Consider the following 21,567-nt stretch of genomic DNA (forward strand, 5'->3'; position numbering starts at 1 on the left):
GTGGGACCGAAGGAGCTTGGATGGGGTGCAAGCCGGGTGTCCTTGGGGGAGGGTCCTTGAGCTGTCTTTCTGCATCTGTGAACTGGGTAGCAGTGCCCAGCGGGTGGGCTCGTCGAGGGGCACAGCTGAGATCACATGTACAGAGTAAGTGCCTGCTGCATGGAGGCCACTTAGCAAAGCAGCTCCTGCCCCGCTCCATCTCTGCCCTACAAGGCCTGACAGAAGGTGGGAAATGATGGCCTTGTTCCTCTGAGCATCCGGACCCAGCTGCTGGACGATTTCTCCAAACGGGGCAGCTTTGGTGGCTCAGTTCCGAGAGCCTCCCAAGAGGCCCTGAGCCAGCTTCCTAGCGTGGCCTTGATCCCACGTGTGAGTCTAAGGGCAGATGGATGGGAAGACCACCTTTCAGGGTCTCCCAGCTGCTTCTCCATCTTTTCCTTCTCCATGACAGGATGGCCTGGTGGGGGGTAGCAGCTTTCTGCTCGTCATGTGTTGGCACCTGCCCTTTCTTTGGGGTGGGTGTCCTCTTTGCTCAGACCCCACCACCCACAGCCTTGCTGTCCCCAGCCCCTGCCTGGCTTTTCCTGCTCTGGGATTGCTGTGTCCCTTGGCATGGGTATGTGGGCCCAAGTGGCCAACCGGGACTGGCCCCACCAATAATCATTGCTCTTGTTTTCCAGAAAGTGTCTTCTGGTGCTTCCCTCGTTTTGCATCATGATTGGGGCCTCCATCACAGAAACATGGAAAAAGGGAATGACAAAGTGGCCAGTGCTCATGGTGGGCCAGGCCGTGGGCCCTCTAGCCCTGGTTCCTGGCACCCTGTTTGGCCTGTATCAAGCTGAAATGAATAAGTGGATATTAGGCCCTCTGCTTATTATGTATTTAGTCTCCACACTAACCAGTCAGTGAGATATTTTTATCCCCATTTCATTGACTCAGACACGAGGCCTGGTGTTTGGTGACCTGCAGTGACAGAACTGGGGTTCAGCTCCAGCCTGTGAGACTGGCAGAGGCTCTGGCCAGTCTCCTGGCGTTTGAAGGGCAGGAGTGGGTTCCCTCACCACGTCTGTTTCTGGGTTGCAGGCCAACAGTTTGTGTAAACTGAGTCCAGGAGAGCCTGCTTGGCCCTCTCCCGAGCAGCTGGCTCCCTGCCTGCCGAGTGGAGGATAACTCCTGGCGGTGGGGTGGGGCGGCGGGCCTCTGGGAAGGAGCCGCACCCAGGCCGATCCGGACTCATCCCTCTGATGAAGTGAGTGGCTGTCCTGGCTGCACCCCTCCTTCCGGCAGGAGGAGTGTTTGCCCTGATGATTTTAGAACACTTGGCAGAGGAAGGGGTGAGAAGCCTCCAAATTAAAAGACCCGAGGAGAGTGTCAGGGGCTCGCTCAGCTCTGGAGAAGGGGCCCAAGGGGAGGCTCCTTGTGGGGCCACAGCCTGCAGAGCAGCGCTGCCCCGAGGGGCCTGGGTGTCTCTAGTCCCAGGCTTTTCAGCACCTTGACTGTTTTCTAGAGCATCTCAGAGGACCCTGGTTAAGCGTTCCCCCCGTGCCCATGGAGAGCAGGAAGGCCTGCTGCCAGTGGGCATGGATACGGCGCTCCCGAGGGTGCGGGCATGTTCGTGTCATCACTCCTTTGGCCCTAGATCCAGACATGGAGGCTGTGCCCCCCTGATTCAGGCACGTGTCCCCATTCCCACCCACGTTCTTCTCTTCCGCCTGCAGGAGTATCTCTCTCCAGTCCCAACCTTAATTTCTCCCCCTCTTTCCACACAGCTTCGGGGTGAGAAGCTGACCCTAACTGTGGATATATATGAAATCGGGTGCTACCATGCTTGAGGAGGCCCCCGCCAGCCCTGTATCTCACACTTGGAATGTGCCTCTGAGGCCCCTCCCCGCCTCCACAGACGTCCGTCTTGTCATCTGCTAGTTAAGCTCATGCCAGCCCTCTGGATAAATCAAAGGTGGTTTTTAATCAACGGTGCTATTTCATTCATTACCGTTATTGCACAGCAGTGGTGGCTTTATCTCTGTGTGTGTTTAATTACGATTGCAGTGCAGTTTGGCTCCCTTCGCAGGTAGGATGACCTCCGTTGATTGACCCCGGAGCCTAAACACGGTCACGGCTTGTTCATGTCCCAGCGGTGACCTCCGAGTCCCAGAAAACCAACTTAAGTTATACCTTTGGGATGGACACTTTCTTTTTGCAAGTGGAGAACTTTTTTTTTTTTTTTTTAAAGTTAGTAAACTCAGCCCTGTCCAGTTAATTAAATGCAGTGGCCAAGCTTGATGTAAGAGAAATTTCTATAACTACTGCCATTTCTTCTGTTACTACGGCTGCTGCCGCAGCTGCTGTCTTCAGGCCTGTCATTTGTCCGGAGCTCTCTGTCTTACCTGCATTGTCTCTAATTCTCAGAACAGCCTCTGAAGGTCAGATCTGTTATCCTGATTCCTTGTACCGGGAGCCCACAGATCCGAGAGGATTGCCAGCTGATCCAGGGGCTGCCAGCTTATCCGTGGGGAGAGCGTGCAGACGTGGGCCTGTCTGAACTCTGGCCCGGGCCCCTCCCCAGGACTCAGCCCGGCATGCCAAGGCAGCCCTTGTTTCTGATCTGCAGAGTTTGATCTGAAAGTTAGCAAGCTCCTGTTCTTGTTAACTTCGAGTCAGGATGGTTAAATTTACAGCTGGCTGAATACTTCCCAGAGGATGAGTGTAACAATATTGATTTTAGTGGAATGAGTCATATGCCGCCTGCCTGGGAACACGAGCTCCATCACCCGCAGCCGGCAGTCGCAGCCAATCCCTTGTCAATGTCTCCGCAGCCCGCTCCCCAGCCCGCGATGCTCACGCAGAGCCCAGGAGAAGAAAAGGTCACGGTGTACCCATGGGCGGGCAAGGTGGGGTGCAGCCGGCCGGGCCCCAGGGTCGCTTGGGTCCAGCCTCTGTCCCAGCGTGACCAGTTTGTGTGACGTCCCCTCTCTGTCCTCCGTGCAGCCCGCTGTGAAACAGGTCCACGCAGAGTTGCAGTAGGACCCATGCACGCCCCAGGCAGGGGCCCTCTCCCCTGAGAAGAGGGCCTGAACTTCCCTGCAGTCTCTTGGGGACCCAGGCTTGGGTTTCACCTGAGTTGTTACGTGCCAGGACCTGGGCTGGGATGCAGACCTACTGAGGGGGCTGGAGAGGCCCCTCAGGGCCCTGGAGCCCGCATGACGAAAGGGCCCTGCATGGTAGGTGTTAGGGTGGACAGATAGTGTCGCCCAGCCACGCGGGTGGTCACCTCGGGGAGCTCAGTGTGTCTGTCTGAGAAAGGGTGGTGGGGGCTCCCTGAGGAGGACCCCGGCCGGCGTGACTAGCTGCCTTGTCTCAGCAATATCGGTGACGGCGCCCTGGCGGCAACAGGAGTGTCGAGAGAACAAATTGCATTTCTGCGTTCTATTTCCAACATGTTTTTGCTTTAATGGAGAGTTATAGTTTGTTTGTATCATTATTGATTCACGGAGGCAAAGAAGTGATTTTTCCTAACTCCAAGAGGGTCTGAACAGTGCTTATACCGGTCAAGTTCATTATAACACAATCAATAACGTCAGTGTTAGTGGATTAAATATTTTAAAACTCAGTTTCTTATAAGCAGCATACAATGAAGAAGTGGAATTTTCCATAACAAATGTGTAAACAAGTCGGATGCGTCTCACGGTTAGAGGTTATATATAACCAAGCGTTGTGCTCAGAGTCTCATGGCCCCGGGAAGGGATGTGATAACTATGCCGCCCAGTTTCTGAGAAGTTTCAGAGCAGGAGCACATGTGACAGGCCAGGACCTCCGCTTCCATCACGGCTATCACCTTCAAGACAGTGTCTGATAAATGTTTGCCAGCCTTATCCATGTCTCTTTAAGAAAATGTAAAGGCCAGCCCGGGGCATCATATTCTCATAGCCTCAGAACAAAAACTTAAGTCAGTAATCTCTCAAGTCTCCTGCTGTTGAAAACTCATATCCCTTGGTTTTAGCTTTCAGTTTAGCTAAGGATGAATTCAATAATTTGGGGCTTAGTTGTCTTCAAACCAGAAGAGTTTCCCTTTGTTGTTTGCTGTCTGCTGGGCCTTCTAGAATCCTCTGCATCCCACGCTGCTTACTGCCCTCCCAACACGTGCGCGTTTGAGGGCACGTGACTCCGCGGAGAAGGGGCCTGCCCAGGGTCGCTCTCCTGAAAGTGACAGAGCTGGGATGAGCCCTGGGTCTGTGTGACCCTCAACCCCTCCTCGGTATCACCTTTCGCTTTGCACAGGTTGCTGGGGCCCTGATTGCATTACAGTCTCACCCCAGACCTCCTTAGGTTGTGTCTCTCGAAAATTAGGGATCTGTAAGCTGTGAAAGTGCTGTACTCAATATGCCAGCAAATTTGGAAAACTCAGCAGTGGCCACAGGACTGGAAAAGGTCAGTTTTCATTCCAATCCCAAAGAAAGGCAATGCCAAAGAATGTTCAAACTACTGCACAATTGCACTCATCTCACACACTAGTAAAGTAATGCTCAAAATTCTCCAAGCCAGGTTTCAGCAATATGTGAACCGTGAACTTCCAGATGTTCAAGCTGGTTTTGAGAAAAGGCAGAGGAATGAGAGATCAAATTGCCAACATCTGCTGGATCATGGAAAAAGCAAGAGAGTTCCAGAAAAACGTCTATTTCTGCTTTATTGACTATGCCAAAGCCTTTGACTAGGTAGATCACAATAAACTGTGGAAAATTCTTCAAGAGATGGGAATACCAGACCACCTGACCTGCCTCTTGAGAAACCTATATGCAGGTCAGAAAGCAACAGTTAGAACTGGACATGGAACAACAGACTGGTTCCAAATAGGAAAAGAAGTATGTCAAGGCTGTATATTGTCACCCTGCTTATTTAACTTCTATGCAGAGTACATCATGAGAAATGCTGAGCTGGAAGAAGCACAAGCTGGAATCAAGATTGCTGGGAGAAATATCAATAACCTCAGATATGCAGATGACACCACCCTTACGGCAGAAAGTGAAGAGCAACTAAAAAGCCTCTTGATGAAAGTGAAAGAGGAGAGTGAAAAAGTTGGCTTAAAGCTCAGCATTCAGAAAACTAAGATCATGGCATCTGGTTCCATCACTTCATGGGAAATAGATGGGGAAACAGTGGAAAGTGTCAGATTTTATTTTTCTGGGCTCCAAAATCACTGCAGATGGTGACTGCAGCCATGAAATTAAAAGATGCTTACTCCTTGGAAGGAAAGCTATGACCAACCTAGATAGCATATTGAAAAGCAGAGACTTTACTTTGTCAACAAAGGTCCGTCTAGTCAAGGCTATGGTTTTTCCAGTGGTCATGTATGGATGTGAGAGTTAAACTATGAAGAAAGCTGAGCGCCGAAGAATTGATGCTTTTGAACTGTGGTGTTGGAGATGACTCTTGAGAGTCCCTTGGACTGCAAGGAGATCCAACCAGTTCATCCTAAAGGAGATCAGTCCTGGGTGTTCATTGGAAGGACTGATGCTGAAGCTGAAACTCCAATACTTTGGCCACCTCATGTGAAAAGTTGATTCATTGGAAAAGACTCTGATGCTGGGAGGGATTGGGGGCAGGAGAAGGGGACAACAGAGGATGAGATGGCTGGATGGCATCACCGACTCAATTGACATGAGTTTGAGTGAACTCCGGGAGTTGGTGATGGACAGGGAGGCCTGGCGTGCTGCTGTCCATGGGGTCGCAAAGAGTTGGACAAGACGGAGCGACTGAACTGAACTGAACTGAAGCTTATTAAAAAATGGAAACATTTTTTAGTTTTGGTCCCTTTTAACAAAGAAAATACAGCAGAGGCCGAGATATTACAAGTAAAAGTAGGAAAAAAAGATATAAATTATGGCTTGTCTTCCAACTGGAAAATTTTAGTACTTAAAAGACATAGATTCTCAGTCTCTTTAGGGAATGGAGAATGAATAACATAGTCAAATACATTTTTTTTTCAGCAAAAATGTTCAGTCATTATCTTTTAGCAGCTCGACTTTCACTTTTCCTCTCCTCTCCCCCGCCCCCTACCCGTACCATTGCTGGCAAGACTGTATCACTACACTTTTTGAAAAAACATGGCTAATTCACTGCCTTTCCTGAAATAAGCATATGGTTATATGATATGGTCCAAGAAACAGGGAGGATTATTTTTTTCCTCCAGGCAGATAGTTTGTTTTTCCTTTTGGACTTAAGGGTTGGCAGTGAATTGCAAATGAGCAAGAAGTCGGCATTAGGCACAGTTGTTTCCTTCTGAAGAGAAGACTTGTGGCCTGCTAGGGCCTTCTCGCATTGCGGGAGCTGCAGCGGCACCTGGACGCTCCTTTTCCAACAAGGGATCGTGATGATTGCCTTTCCCCTGAGCCCCCATGCGGGTCCCCCAGCCCTTTGGCTGAAGCGAGGCTCCTGAGGCCAGCCCTGGGGTGCACAGGCTGGCAGCCTCTGTTCCATCCTTCCTGGACGGGGAGCCTGCTAACTGGGCTCTTAAATGCTGGGTTTCTTTCTTTCATCTTCCTTTTAAATATTTGTGTACTTGGCCGCGCGGGCTCTTAGTTGCGGCGTGTGGCATCTTTTGGTGTTGGTGGCAGCACGTGGGATCTTGACTTGTGGCATGCGGACTCTCAGTTTGCAGAACGTGGGATTGAACCCGGGCCGCCTGCACTGGGGCTGTGAAGTCTTGGTCCCTGGACCACCAGGGAAGTCCCACGCTTGGTTTCTGACCATGGTTTTCTGACTTGGTTTCAACTGTAGCAGAAAGGCGAGGAAGAGTTTGGGTTCCAGACAAGTTTCAGGAAAGGCAAAGAAAGAGGAAGAACGAGAACAAGAAGTACCAGGTTTCCAATGAGATTCATTCCCCGGGAAGCAATTTTTTTGGTTAACTTGAGAGAGTTGCTTGTCTTTTGAGCTAATGAAAGGGGCACAGCACCCAGAACACTACAAGTCTGTTCATCTTCCTGATGCTTCACAGGGGAGTTATTTATTAGAAAAGCAGTATTATGACAGCATATCAGCGTTATCTTACTACGCCTCGAACAATGCATTTCCTTGGGCGAATCACGTCTTCCCACCTTGGTTCACGTGCGTCCTTCTTTAATGTTCCTGTGACTCAAGAACAAGTGCCCAGCATGGTTGTTCTTGCCACACTGCTATTTACAGTCCCAGCTGTAAATGGCTTTTCAACGTGGCGCCGGGCAGAGAACCGTATTTGCCTTAACTGCTCTTCTCGGGTTGGACAGCGAGGCTACTCTTTATGGTCCCTGCACTGTAGTCAGCAGTGCGATCCCAACTGGCCAGCCCTTGACAGCACGTCGTGATGACACACGACGACCACGGAGGTCTCTGTGTGTTGCATTTTGTAGCAAAACAGTGAAGGGGCTTATTGAGCTTAAGGAGGCATAGAGTCTTCACTTACAAAAAGTCAAGTGTTTCCAGAATTTCCTCAGATGACAAGTGACTGCCAACTCTAGGCCCTTAGAAGATATTCGGGGAAAAAAAAAAAATCAACATGTTTAATCATCCATCAAGGTAAAGGTGATACTTTAACAAAGAGCAAGAGAGTAGCCTCTTTCCAAAAAGTTTGTATCCTGGAGAGGACATTTTGAAAACAGATGTTTTTAATCATTTGTATTATTCTGTAATTTTTGTTGCCCCAAATGATGTGAATGTATCACCTATTAAAACTTTGATTTTTGCACTTTTAACCCAGGAACAGTGTTTTTCTAATCTGCTCTAAAATCCTGTAAATGAAAATTTCAATGGATTGTGAATTGGGTTGTTAAAGATTAGTTGCAGGAGCCATTATTTTGCATTAGGGGAAATGGAGCTTTATTAGCAAAATGTTCATAAAAATCCTTTGCATCAGTGGTAGAAGAAAGTGGGAAATGTCTCTCCTGTTTCCAGCGGTAAATGTCTTCCATTCTGGCTCCTCGAATCTCTGGAAGGAGGCTTTTGGGGCTCTGGCAAACTTCAGGGTCTAAACTGAGGCTGTAACTCAGCTGCTGTCAAGTCCCCGAGTCAATGAAAGGTCCCTAGATTACAAAACTGGAATAAGTATAGTCCTGCTGCTCTTACTAAAAATATCACAACTCATTTGGTTTAATCATTTCCAAGAGGTTTGTTGCTACTCTTAGTAAATGGCATATTAAAGTGTGTTTTAAAATATGGGTTATTTTATCCTTTTGTCCTTGTCTCAAAATCATCTTTTTTTTTTGGTAATTGTTTTTATATTCATAATACATTGGTACAGTAGCACACTGTGTCACTTATTTATTAAATAAATATACCCATGTTGGCATCGTATGCCTAAGGGTGTTCCTGTGCTGTCAGACAAGTTTGGAGACCAATGATCTAGGCAAATTGGCTTTATCAAGACTTCTGCTGTAACTCTCAAGAGCACCAGTTGATGACTTTTATCTCCTCACCTGGTGAGCTGCTAGAGCATTTAATTAAGTATGGTCCTGAAGGCAAAGCCAGGCGGCCTTCCGGAAGTGCTTTTTAAATCCGTGGGCCCAGTGCATCTCCTGGGTTCCTGTGAGAGGAGACTCTGCTTGAGATCTTGGCAGGGCACTGGCTTCCGGCTTCTTAGGTCCCTAACTGCCTCCACCTCAGTCCAGGGGAGGGTTTTCGAGGGCCAAAGGCGGTCAAGGATGCCCCTCCTGGGCTGTGGCACTGTGCAGAGGAAGGCACGCTGGCTTTGGAGGCCAGTATACCTTGGCTCAGCGCAGAAGTTCCGTTCCCCACGTGCCCCAAGTCTGACCTGTTCTAAATGATCGACAATTCTGGCATTTTTATGGCTTACCTCTAAGTGATCTTGGTGATAAAGAAGATATTTTCCACAGCAGAGTTACGTGCATACAGGCAGACATTTGCACAGTGCCTGAGGGTGCTTGATTGCAGTATCATGGCAGATAGAAACGGTGGTCCACACGCCTTTCCTCCAACCTGTGGCCTGAGTCACTGTGATGTCACACTCTCATTGATCACTCAGGGTCTGATGGCACCCCACCTGCCACACTCTACCGCAAACCCCACCCACCGCATCCTATTGCAAGCCATAAGGGTGTGATTGTAAGGTGCTGATCCTAAGAAGAATCACTTTGGCTCATCCCGCTCTTGGTTTTTACACTGCCCGATGAGTAATCTATGGTATTAATTGTGTAGCTTTGGAGCTGTTATTCAGTCTTCCTGAGCCTTGGTTTCTTCACACTGCAAAGTGGGTTTAGGGTTGACATGTGCTTTAACTGGGTTGATGTGCATGGGTTTACTGTGTACCTAACAGGTGGTGTTCGTGGATTCAGGCACGTTGCTTATCCCAGCGGGTAGGGGTGCGGTGGGGTTGAGCTAGTGGAGGATCTCAGGTAGCCTGAGAGCGAGCGCAGACGCTACCCTTGCTGAGATTCCAGAAATTCTCCCCTGGCTGCCTGGGCCCAGGCGGCTGTGTTCTGTGGCTCCGTACCAGGCGGCGTCTTAATGTTAAGATATTTAGTTTGTGACCTGAGTATCTTCTGACTCTCTGCGTTTCGTGTGTTGTAGGAACCCAGCTGTTCAGCAGCCAGAGTGACTTCAGGATCACCGCCCTGAGGTTCCATCCGAGAGACCACAGTGTTTTTGTATGTGGCGGCTTCAGCTCTGAAATGAAAGCTTGGGACACAAGGACGAGCAAGGTAACACCCATCTTCCGCACTTGGCCTTTCCAGGAGAGCTTCCTGGACAATCTGAATGATTGGGGGCGGGTCAGCATCTATATATAGGACCCTTGAGATGGAGTAATTACCACTTAATATGTAATCAGTGCAAAGCATAATTTTTAGATGTTTTGAAAGAACAGTCTTGAGTCATTAGATATTAAAGCGTCGTAGGTGCAGTTCTCTGCGAGCATGTTGCTAAAAATATTTGTGGAGCGCCTACTGTGTGCAGATGCTTCCAGATGTTAGAAAGTGAATCAGCCTTGGGTTACTCAAGGGAGTAATATTTGGATACAGATCAGTGGTGCGGAGGGGTGCTCTTTGTGTGTCTATGTGTGCGCGTGAGGGGAGGGGGCTTGGGGCGGGGCCAGCATTCACTCAGGGCAACGACGGCTTCACAGCGGAGACTGTGTTGCCTTCGGGGCTTAAAGGCTAGTCCCCATCAGTCCCATAGAGAAGCAATTGTCCAATCTCATCCGTTACTACAACCTGCTGCTCCCATTGCTTCCCTCACTTAAGACATGGCATCTCCATCCTTCTGGTTGCTCAAGCCAAACCCATCATCACGCTCTCTGCTCCTGCTCTCATCCCCCGACACCCGAACCATCAGCAGATCCGTTTGTAACTGTGGCTTTAAGCCGCCCTTGTCTCCCGCTTGGGTAATGGCAGCGCTTTCCTTTCTGATAAATGTCTTCCTGGCAACACCACCCCACCTGCACCAGCCCCAGCCCCTGACAGTGTGTTCCTAACACAGCAGCCAGGTAGCCCGTGATAGCGAAAGTCGGATGTGTCACTCTTGCGGTCAGCACCGTTCAGGCTCAGGTCTCACTCGCAGTAAGGGCTGTGTCCCTGCAGTGGCCCACAGGGGCCCCTTCTCTGCCGCTCTGGTCCCAGCAGCCTCCTAGCCGTACCTAGAGCACGCCGGCGCATTCCTGCCTCAGGGCCTCTGCACCTTTGCTCTTCCTGCCTGCAGTGCGCCCCTCCCGGGTTTCTATGGAGAGGTTCCCACCCTCCCTCTTCCAGGGTCCTGCTCAAACGCTGCCTCTGCAGGAAGGCCTTCCTGGACCAGGTGCCGGGCAGCCCTGGTGTTCACTAGTCCCCCCGCACCTCACTTCTCTCTGTGTCATTCATCATCATCTGGCCATGGCTGTACGTATCTATTTGTCTGTCTCCCTCCCTTTGAATGTAATCTTCCAGGGCAGTGCTTTCTGTCTGTTTCGTTTGCTGCTGACTTCTAGCTCCTAGACCAGTGCCTGGCACGTGGTGGGCACTCAGCAGAACTTGGTTGACTGAATGAGCAGGTGGAGGCGACCATGCAGACTGTGGGAGACTGGACAGGACCAATGACCTGCTCGACACGGCTGGGAATGGGCCCCAGGCAGTGGGACAGGCGGGCAGAGAGACTTTTAATGCTATGCATCTGGATTTGGATTAGCAGTGGGGAGCCATGGGAGGTTTGTGAGCAGGGGCGGCCAGGATCAAGACTGAAGAAGGACTCAGGGAGGGGCAGTGAGGAAGAACCTCTGGGGAGCCAGTGGTTTCAGGATGTCTGTTTCAAGCCCTGAGAAGCAACGCCCCTGGTCTGAAGGAGGCACCCAGTCTCTCAAATGCTGCAGGGTCATTCATGATGAAACGTGCATCGATCTTGACCTTTGCGGAATGTCAGAGACTGCCGTCCTCTGGCTGGGACCCAGGGGAGTTGGTGGTCCCGTGCTGAAGGGCTCTAGCCTGCTGCACCTGCAGCACAAAAGCCGCTGCCTAAAGGCATCCCCGTCCCGGCAGGTGCAGCGGCCCCCGCAGGTCTGCGCTGAGCAGAGGCCGTTCCGAATGGCTGGGGTGGAAGGTGGCGGGGTGAGGTCTCCAGTGCTGGATTCAGAAGGCAGGCTGGTGCTTCGGATCAGCAGCTGCAGGAAGGTGCTCTCCCACCAGGCTGTGGACGGGGGAGGCTCCTGTTTTGAGGAGAACCTAAAACCAGAAACAGTTTCCTTCAAGAGGACAGGATGTTCCATCCATATGTATCTTGCTTACGGGATTGTGCCTCACACAGAGCGGGGAGAATTAGACATAGAGAGATGTACTCTTTTTTTAAAAGAAAAAACACACATTTTTTTCTTTTACAAAGAGACTATTTTTTTTTTTTAAACAAGAATATTTGGAAAAGAGAGAAAAGCTACCCATAAAGAAGTGGACACGTGGACTTATAAAAGCACTGGAACACTCATGTTTGGGCTATAAATACATGGAGAATGAAAGAAAACACTGGGAAGTGCTGTTGGAGCTGGAAACTCTTAGTCATGCCGTTTGACGGGGCCTCCTGGTCACCCAGCCCCTGCTGGCGGCCACGTCCCTTGGAGGTGCGCTTACTGTTTTTAGCCCCGAAGAGCAACCACGTAAGAAATTACTCGTCAAGGACGCCATCTGATTTAAGACTTTGTTCAAAATATCGGATTTTCTCCCAGGGCAGACGCCAGCTGATGCGCTCTGAGAACGCTAGGGGAGAAGCAATTAGGAGCAGATGTTGCTGAGACTGGTACTGGCACGTTTGCCAGTCCTCTCCCAAGCTAGTAACGTGGGTAACGGGACTGCGCAGCATTTGTTTTTGCTTCCTTTTCCCCAACAATCCGACTGCCTGTCCTCCTCGCTGGGTCACAGGGCTCGTTACATTTGCACCAGCCAGACTCAGGGGATCACTCTGTCTCCCGCTTCAATGAATATTTCATCTGAGAGGTTTGACCCAAGCGCCTCCTGTGGATCCAGCGGGAGGGCCAGAGAGGAGAGGCAAAGGTGCCCGCTTAAGGTGACTCTCCGCAGTCCTGCTGCGCTCCCACGGGGCGTGGGGCTCTGTCCAGCGTGCTGAACTCTCCAGCCCTGCCTGGCGAGCGTGCAGACACCTAGGGCTGAGCAGTGTGGCTCTTATTGCCTTCGGGGGCGGCAGGAAAACTGCAGGAGGTACGCAGACTTTACCTTAAAATCATGACAGATTTCCTCTTTTAAAAATAATGGGAAGGGGACTTCCCTGGTGCTCCCGATGCTGGGGCCCCAGGTTCCATCCCTGGTCAAGGAATTAGATCCCACATGCCATAACTAAATATTCCATGTGCCATCAACTAAGATCTGGTTTAGCCAAATAAATAAATATGAAAAGGACAATGGGAAGGATTTTATTATTTCATATAATATGTGATTTTGTATGAAAAAATTAGAAACTAGAAATAGAAGGGGTGGCCGAGCCAGCTGAAGGTGAACATTCGTAACGTGTACTTGCTTTTTTTTTATTTCAGTGTTCTTTTCCACTGTGTGTTCTTTAAACGTTGATTGGTCTTATTCTTATAGTTTTGTATTTCGCTTCACACGTTTCACACGGCATTCTAAGGGTTTTCCTTACAGTGAGATGAGTTCTTGTAGATGTTCAGTATATCCCTCGGACCCCGCACGCCTGGCTGGTTTGCTCCTTGCCTCGTCCTCGGTACTGAGAATGTGTGTCTGACACAGCAGGCATTCAATAAATATGGATCAAATGAATATATTTCAAGTGGTTCAGCTTATTAAACCATTTCCCGAGGTTGGTTTGGAGGACATTTGCTTTCCTTCGGTTTGCCATTTAAAGCTAGTAGATGTAAAGGTGGCGATGAGGGGTCGACCAGCTGAAGCTTAGGGCTACGTCTGGCATACTTCCTGTGTTTGTAAATAAAGTTTTATTGGAACACAGTTCTGGTCATTCACTTGCATAGCAGCCACATCTGCTTTCACACCGCAGCAGCAGGAGTCGAGTTGTTGAACCGAAGACCGCATGGTCCGTAGAGCCAACACAGTTAGGATTTGGCTGACCCTGCCAAGATGGGTCTGGCTCTGGTGTGTGTCACCCCACGTCTGGTCGTGGCTGATCCCCCTGACCTGGCTGACCAGGTGGGGCCCCCCGTGCCTCACCCCTTTATGGGCACCCTGTGGAAATCGTGTGCACACAGAACGTTGTTTCCAGAGAACCATGCCTCAGTCAGGGGTATGCGGGTCCTTTTCTCTCCCTGTTACCGTCCCCAGGCAAACCACCCAGTCTGCTTTATTGTACATTCTGCTGTCAGGCCCATTTGTGCGTCTAGTGTTTTCCACACTTGCAGTTTATTTCCTGCAGCTTGGGCCCCAGAATTCAGATTGCTGGGTTAAAGCAAGTCTGCGTTTTGAAGGCAAGGGGTAGGTGTCTAAGGCCACGGCTGATCCCACCATTGGAGCATGACAGCAGGGCCAGACAGCCTCCTGCCGGGCCCAAGGAGCAGTTGGAACAGATGACATTAAAGCTGCTTTCCAGCCATACATAGACTTTTATGATTCCTTAAGCTAAGCTGCATGATCAATGTCAGGATTCTGGGCTTCTCCGGTCCAGCCCAATTCATTACAGCAAATGGGCGATTTGGCTCCTCTCTCTCTTCTCCGCCAATCTCTTTCCACTCAGGTTTGATGATCAGAGCACATCCCTCATCTCTGCAGTGCCTGACTTCATTTCCGGCCGGTCGGCAGGCTGTGTTCCGCACTAGCCCTCTGAGCCTGCTTACTGGCGCTGGCTCCATGCTGCCAGCATGGGATTTTCTGATGCTTTTTGTCTCCTGACAGTCTGCCCAAATGTGGGTATGGTCTGGAACCCAAGATTTCTGTGGCCTTACCTTTGTGTTACCGTGGGGGTGAGAGCCCCGATGGGCTGCCAGAGCGTATTGACCTCAGCTCCAGGAGACCTGGGCTCCCAGCCTCCCTCTCCCACATGCTTAGCTGGCTGATTGTAGGGGAATCTCTAGGCGAAAGCTTCCCTCCATCGGGTTTCCCCAGTAGTGCAGGAAAGGGGCAGCAAGAGGTCATCTCCGCAGCAGGCCTGTCAACCCTCCCCTACGTAGGAGAGCACCCGGCCGGGGCTCTCGTTAGGATGCGGATTCTGTTTCCGCAGGATGATGTCTTAGTCAGCTCAGATTGCTGGAACAAAGCACTGCAACCCACGGGCGTGGATAGCGGATGCTTATTTCTCATGGTTGCGGAGGCTGGACTCCAAGATCAGGGTGTCAGTGTGGTCGCATTCTGGTGAAGGGTCTCCTCTGGGCTGGTAGATAGCTGCCGTCTTGCTGTGTCCACACATGATGGACAGTGGGCAACCTCTGATTTCTACGCCTTTTTAAGGCCACTGTTCTCACCATGGGCCCTCCACCCTTATGACTTTATCCAAACCTGATTACCTCACAAAGGCCTCAGCCCCAGAAGTCATCACACTGGGGACTGCTGTTGTGCGTTGTCGTCTCAGTCGCTCAGTCGTGTCCGACACTGTGGCCCTATGGGCTGCGGCACTCCAGGCTTCCCGGTGCGCCACTGTTTCTCAGAGTTTGCTCAAACTCAAGTCCACTGAGCCGATGATGCCGTCCAACCATATTGTCCTCTGCCACGCCCTTCTCCTCTTGCCCTCAATCTTTCCCAGCATCAGGGTTTTTTCCAATAGTTGGCTCTTCACATCAGGTGGCCAAAGTATTGGAACTTCAGCATCAGTCCTTCCAATGAATATTCAGGATTGATTTCCTTTAGGATTGATTAATTTGATCTCTTTGCTGTCCAAGGGACTCTCAAGAGTCTTCTCCAACACCATAGTTCAAAAGATCTAACCAGTCAATCCTAAAGGAAATCAGTCCTGAATATTCATTGGAAGGACTGATGCTGAAACTGAAACTCCAATCCTTTGGCCACCTGATGTGAAGAGCTGACTCATTGGAAAAGACCCTGATGCTGGGAAAGGTTGAAGGCAGGAGGAGAAGGGCATGACAGAGGATGAGATGGTTGGATGGCATCACCGACTAAGTGGACATGAGTTTGAGTAAGCTCTGGGAGTTGGTGATGGACAGGGAAGCCTGGCGTGGAGCGACTGAACTGAACTCATTTAGTGAATCATCCTTTTTACAAGAGTAAATTATGGAACTCCAACCTCAGCAAATTAGCTCTCAGCTGAGCAGGTTCTGGCGCTGCAAACTGGAGCAGGCCTGGAGAATCTAGGACACGTGGCTCCTGGAACTGGGAGCCCGGCCTCTGCCCCAGTTCTCTCCCCTTCTGTAAGCGGGGCCAACCCCGGGCGGGCTGGGGCTGAGCGGGCTTTGATGCATTGTTGGACTTTGTGCCCAAGAAGGAGCCTCAGGGGCACTCAGGCCCCCCAGGCCTCAAAAACACCGACTGCACCTGCTCGGGTAATTCTCAGGATGAGATCCGCTCCGACAGGCCCGCACAGTTTTGCTCTAGTGTTGGTTTGACCTGAATCGTCAATCTTCCATGCTTGTTCTACAGCTTTTCTTTCTATTTTTAAAAATATTTTTAAAAATACAACTTTATTTTTGGCTTTGCTAGGTCTTCATTGCTGTGCTCGCGGGCTTTCTCTGGCTGGGGGCTCCTCTCTAGTTGCGGCGGGCGGGCTTCTCTTTGCAGTGGCTCCTCTTGTTGCGGAACACAGGCTCTGGGGCACGTGGGCTTCAGTAGCTGTGGTGCTGGGGTTTAGTTGCCCGTTGGCATGTGGGATCTTCGCAGACCAGGGATCAAACCAGTGCCCCTTGTATCTTAACCACCGGTAGAGCCCCTTTCCTTTCTTTCTAAGTTTGCAAAGGGGCGTCTTGACTTGCCGATCTTGAATTGGTGTCATGACCTCCTTCTGGAGTTTTGTCCCAGACCCACTGCAGGTGAGTGTCCTCATGCAGGTGACGGTGCGGAGGGGTGGGCAGGGCTATGTTCTGGACCATCCTTCCCATCCTCCTGGAGTCTCATCTCTGCCCCTTGTCAGAGCCTCTCACTCTGGTGTGCTTTCCCTGCAGAGCGTAGACTCCCTGAGGGCAAGAATTTGCTCACTTCTGCTGTATTCCCAGTGCCTGGCCGAGTGCTGGGCGGATGGGAAGGAACTATCGCAGGAATGACTTAACGGCCTAAATCAAGACCAATTAAAAAAAAATCCCACGTGATGAGCCCTCCCAGTTGAATCGGAAGTTGAGCCAGCATCTGTTAACACGCTCTTCTCAGGTGCCCTCCATAGGCATCGTGCCCTAGACAGGGGCAGGGGGATGAACCAGCCGGTCACTCAGCCAGTGGTTGCTGGTCTTCACTGGTGACCTGGTGGTCAGAGCACCCAGAACCTTAGAGGAGACCCAGCCCCTCTGCAGGTGGTCTCTGCGCCCAGCATTCTGAAAACTTTGCAGGTGATTCTAATGCAGAGCTGGAGTGGTGACCCACCATCCTGGGAGCCAGGGTTTGGGTGCATCAGTGAGAATCCCGAACCCCGGATGGTGCTGTGCAGGGTGTCTGCCGGCCGGTGAGGGCGTCCTGAAGTGCTGGCTCCCACCAGGGCGGCTGCCTGGGAGACGCAGCGCCCTTGGCTCTGGGTTCTGGGCACCATCCGTTTTTGCGGTGTTGCAGGCCGGTGGCTTATTTGCCCTAATGAGGTTTTGATTACTCTCCATTTGTCTCTTTCATCAGCTTTATGTTAAAAAGCCTTTTTATTTGGATTCTTTGTACTTGTGCAGTTCTGACTAAGTTTTGCCTCAAACCAAACTTTTTATGCAGATGAGAGCTGGAGATAAAGGAGGAGGTGGAGGTGGGGAAGGGGCGTGGCAGCCTGGCGCCCAGGGGAGGTGGTCACAGCTCTGGGCTCCCGCGGCCCGTCCGTCCAGTGGCAGTGGGGAGCTCTCAGCCCTGCAGCCTCCCAGCCCCGACACGCGGGGTGTGGACTGGGTAGGCACCGCCCGGCTGACTCCGTGATGGGCTCGGGGTGTGGACTGGGTAGGCACCGCCCGGCTGACTCCGTGACGGGCTCTCTGTGTCACCCATAGCAACACAGCAGTCCTGGGAGGCGTGCCAGCAGCTGTTGTCACCCTGTCCCCCTGGCAGGGAGCCTGAGGTTCACAGAGGTGCCAGCATAGGGCCGGTTGATAGTGGGGTAGGACCTGGACCCAGAGCCTGGACTCCCACACCCCAGCAGGTCCTCCTGTTCACAGGTTGAGGGCAGCGTTGGTCTTGGGTGTAGGGAAAGCTTTGGCAGTGAGAGCCGGGCACTTGGGTCCTAGGGAAGCCTACACAGGGCAGCCCTTGAGTTCAGATGCCCGCTCAGCCCTGCTGCTTGCAGACCGGTGCCTGGTGTCAGAGGACCCAGCTGTGAAGTGGAGACTGCCAGGGGCCTGCAGCCTCAGGTCAGAAGTCACAAGCCCAGCATCTCTGTGCGGGCAGCCTCTCTGCCCCACATGTGGACGAGGAAACCAGTCCTGGAAGGTCCAGCTTTCAGGGAAGGAGTCTGCAGCCACTGCGGACTTGCATCTGCACCCAGAACTTATTCTGAATTCTCCCTCTCCCTATGGCAGGAGGAGGACACACTTCAATAACTGAGCCCCCGCTGGACACCAGGCGTCGTCCCAGGGCCAGGAGCTCAGGATCTGGAAGAAGGACCTGAGAAGGGACATTTCTTTGGTGTTGGTGGACCTGTGGGCCTCACCGGCTACCTTCACAAGCGGCCGGGGAGTTTCTCTGTGTCTCCTGGGTCATCCAAAATCTTGGGCAAAGCTAGAGAAAGGGTTCCTGGGGTCCAGAATCTCAGAGACTACCCCTAGCTGGATCCTTCTCTTCACCTTCACTCGGCAGCGCTTTCCTCGGGGTGCCAAGCAGACTCTGGTTAAAAACCTGAAATGGACCTGCCACTGGAGCTCAGTGTGTGTCCACGGGAGAAGGTGCCACTCGGGAGGACCCTGTCCCCATGTGAGCGCTTGGGCTCTTAAAGCTGGAGTAGGGCTGTCAAAAGTAGAAAGCAGATGCTGAATGGACCTGTAGTGATTATAGAAATACAGTGTTTGCATAATGTCAATGTGTGTGTCGTTTGTAGTTCATTTTGCCACTAAAAGAAGCTGTGTTGCATACCCTGAACACCTATCCTTGAGATTTTTAAAAATTTAATACTTTCATGAAATTTGTAATGATTATATAAATAAATGTATATGTCCTTTGCAATTCATTTTATCACTGAAATAAGCTGTGTTACATACACTGAATATCTCTCTTTTGAGATATTTTTTCGAGATTTAAAAAAATTTAATATGTATATGAAATTGCTTCAGTTTTTGTTTTATTTAAACACTTATTTTAGTTTGCCATAACTAATAGCATCCAAAAAATCATAGGTTTGATGCCCTAGTTATTCTTTGTCTTAATGTGCTTGAAATACTTATTAAAATTTTTTGGTGGTGGCTTTGTTGAAATGAAATTCACAGATCATCAATGCCTCCATGTGTAGCACAGGATTCATTTGTTTTTAGTATATTTACAGAGTTACTCAGCCATCACCGCAGTCAATTTAGAACATTTTCATCACCTCAGAAAGAAACCCTGTGCCCTTTAGCAGTCACCCCAACTCCTCTGTCTCTATTTGTTGAGACAGAGAAAAAGGACCATCGGTCTACCTTCTGTCTCTATTTGTTGTTCAGTCGCTAATTTGCTAAGTCGTGTTTGACTCTTTGCAACCCCATTAACTGCAGCATGCCAGGCTTCTCTGTCCTTCACCATCTCTCAGAGCTTGCTCAAACTCATGTCCATTGAGTCGGTGATGCCATCCATCATCTCATCCTCTGTTGTCCCCTTCTCCTTCTATCTTCAATCTTTCCCAGCATCAGGGTCTTTTCCAGTGAGTCAGCTCTTCACATCAGGTGGCCAAAGTATTGGAGCTTCAGCTTCAGCATCAGTCTTTCCAGTGAATATTCAGGGTTGATTTCCTTGACTCTCAAGTGTTTTCTCCAGATGTCTCTGTAGATCACCTATTCTGGACATTTTATATACACAGGATCATACCGTTTGAGGAACCGCCAGACTGTCTTCCAGAGTGTTTGCATTACTTTTCATTCCGAGGAAGGTTCTGAGTGTTCCCGTCCTCACCTCACTTGTTATCAGTCTTTTTGCTTGTCTCTGTCCCAGTGGATGTGAAGTGGTGTCTCACTGTGGACTCCTGAAAGTCTGTCTGTCTATCTGTGCCAAACCTTGGTTGTGGCATGCAAGATACTTACTTGCTGCACACAGATTCTTAGTTGTGGCATGTGGGATCTACTTCCCTGAACAGGGATTGAACCTGGGCTCCCTGCATTGGGAGCTCAGAGTCTCACCACTGGACCTCCAGGGAAATTCTCTCCTTCAGGTTTTATATAGATCTGTGCAGACTGTCGGAGAAGGCAATGGCACCCCACTCCAGTACTCTTGCCTGGAAAATCCCATGGGCGGAGGAGCCTGGAAGGCTGCAGTCCATGGGGTCGCTAAGAGTCGGACACGACTGAGCGACTTCACTTTCACTTTTCACTTTCATGCATTGGAGAAGGAAATGGCAACTCACTCCAGTGTTCTTGCCTGGAGAATTCCAGGGACGGCGGAGCCTGGTGGGCTGCCGTCTATGGGGTCGCACAGAGTCGGACACGACTGAAGCGACTTAGCAGCAGCAGCAGCAGTGCAGACTGTATTTCTTCATGAATGAGCTTTGGTAGTTTGTGTTTCTCAAAGAATTGGTTTGTTTCATCTATGTTATCAAATGTATATACATAAACTTTTTCATGAAGTGAAAGTGATCATGGCTCAGTCGTGTCTGACTCTTTGCAACCCCGTGGACTGTAGCCTGCCAGGCTCCTCTGTCCATGGAATTCTCCAGGCAAGAATACTGGAGTGGGCAGCCATCCCCTTCTCCAGGGGATCTTCCCGATCCAGGGATGGAAGCTGGGTCTCCTGTGTTGCAAGCAGATCCTTTACTGTCTGAGCCACCAGGGAAGCCCCAACTTGTTCATAATATTCCTTTGTTACCCTTTTTGATGTCTTTAGGTTCTGTCTTTTTCATTCCTGATATAGATATTTATGCCTTTTTTTTTCTTTAGTGTGGCTAGAGATTTATTTTCTTTTACTTGCTTTGGGTTTAATTTGTTCTTCCTCTTCTTATTTCTTAAGGCAGCAATTTAGATTATTGATTCAAAATCCTTTTTAACATAAGCATTTTAATGCTATACATTTCCCTCTAAGAGCACCCCGCAAATCTTGATGTGCAGCATTTAAATTTTCATGCAATTAAAAAATATTATCTAATCTTAGTTTTAACCTCCTCTTTGACATATGGGATATTTAGAACTTATTACTTAGCTCCTGGGCTTCCCTGGTGGCTCAGAGGTAAAGATTTTGCCTGCCAATGCAGGAGACACGGATTCAATCCCTGGGTCAGGAAGATCCTCTGGAGAAGGAAATGGCAACCTACTCAGTTTTCTTGCCTGGAGAATCCCATGGACAAAAGAGCCTGGTGGGCTGCAGTCCGTGCAGTTGCAAAGAGTCGGACATGACTTAGCAACTAAACAACAACAATAACAAAACTTAGCTTCTAAATATGTAGGGGGTTTTCCTGCTATCTTCATGTTAGTAACTTCTTTGTTTACTGATTCTGTTATGCTCAGAAAACATACTTTGTATGATTTCAATACTTTTATGTCCCAGAATATGTCTTGTTTCATTGAATATTCCGTACGCTCTTGGCAAGAATGTGTGTCTTGCTGTTATTGGGTGGGGTGTTCTGCAGATGACAGTTTGATCAAGTTAGATGAAGGGATTGTTCAGTTAGTTCTTCTAGATCCTGGCTGATCTTTCTGTCTGCTTGTTCTTTCAGTTATTGGGAGAGGAGTGTTGAAGTTGCCAACTACGATCGTGGGCTCGTGTGTTTCTCTTTTCAGTCCTGTTATTTTTTCCCTTGTGTATTTTGAAGCTGCCACCAGAACTCCACTGAGGGCCTGCTCGTAGGTCAAAGCTATTAGAGAAAATAAGAAGAAAAAAAAGAACCGGAAAAGAAAATAGCTTCTCACCTTTGTGC

General features: G+C 50.0%; 1 protein-coding gene across 1 annotated transcript in view; it reads left to right on the forward strand.

Moving 5' to 3' along the window:
- WDR25 (WD repeat domain 25) overlaps positions 1 to 21,567 on the forward strand; it is a 148,955-nt gene that overhangs the window by 95,066 nt on the left and 32,322 nt on the right. Inside the window, exon 4 of the mRNA XM_014477552.2 lies at positions 9,556 to 9,686. Within this exon, the coding sequence (XP_014333038.2) occupies positions 9,556 to 9,686 (131 nt within the window). The remainder of the gene's footprint in view (positions 1 to 9,555; positions 9,687 to 21,567) is intronic.

Source organism: Bos mutus, chromosome 21 (assembly GCF_027580195.1).
Source record: "Bos mutus isolate GX-2022 chromosome 21, NWIPB_WYAK_1.1, whole genome shotgun sequence".
NCBI lineage: Eukaryota > Metazoa > Chordata > Mammalia > Artiodactyla > Bovidae > Bos > Bos mutus.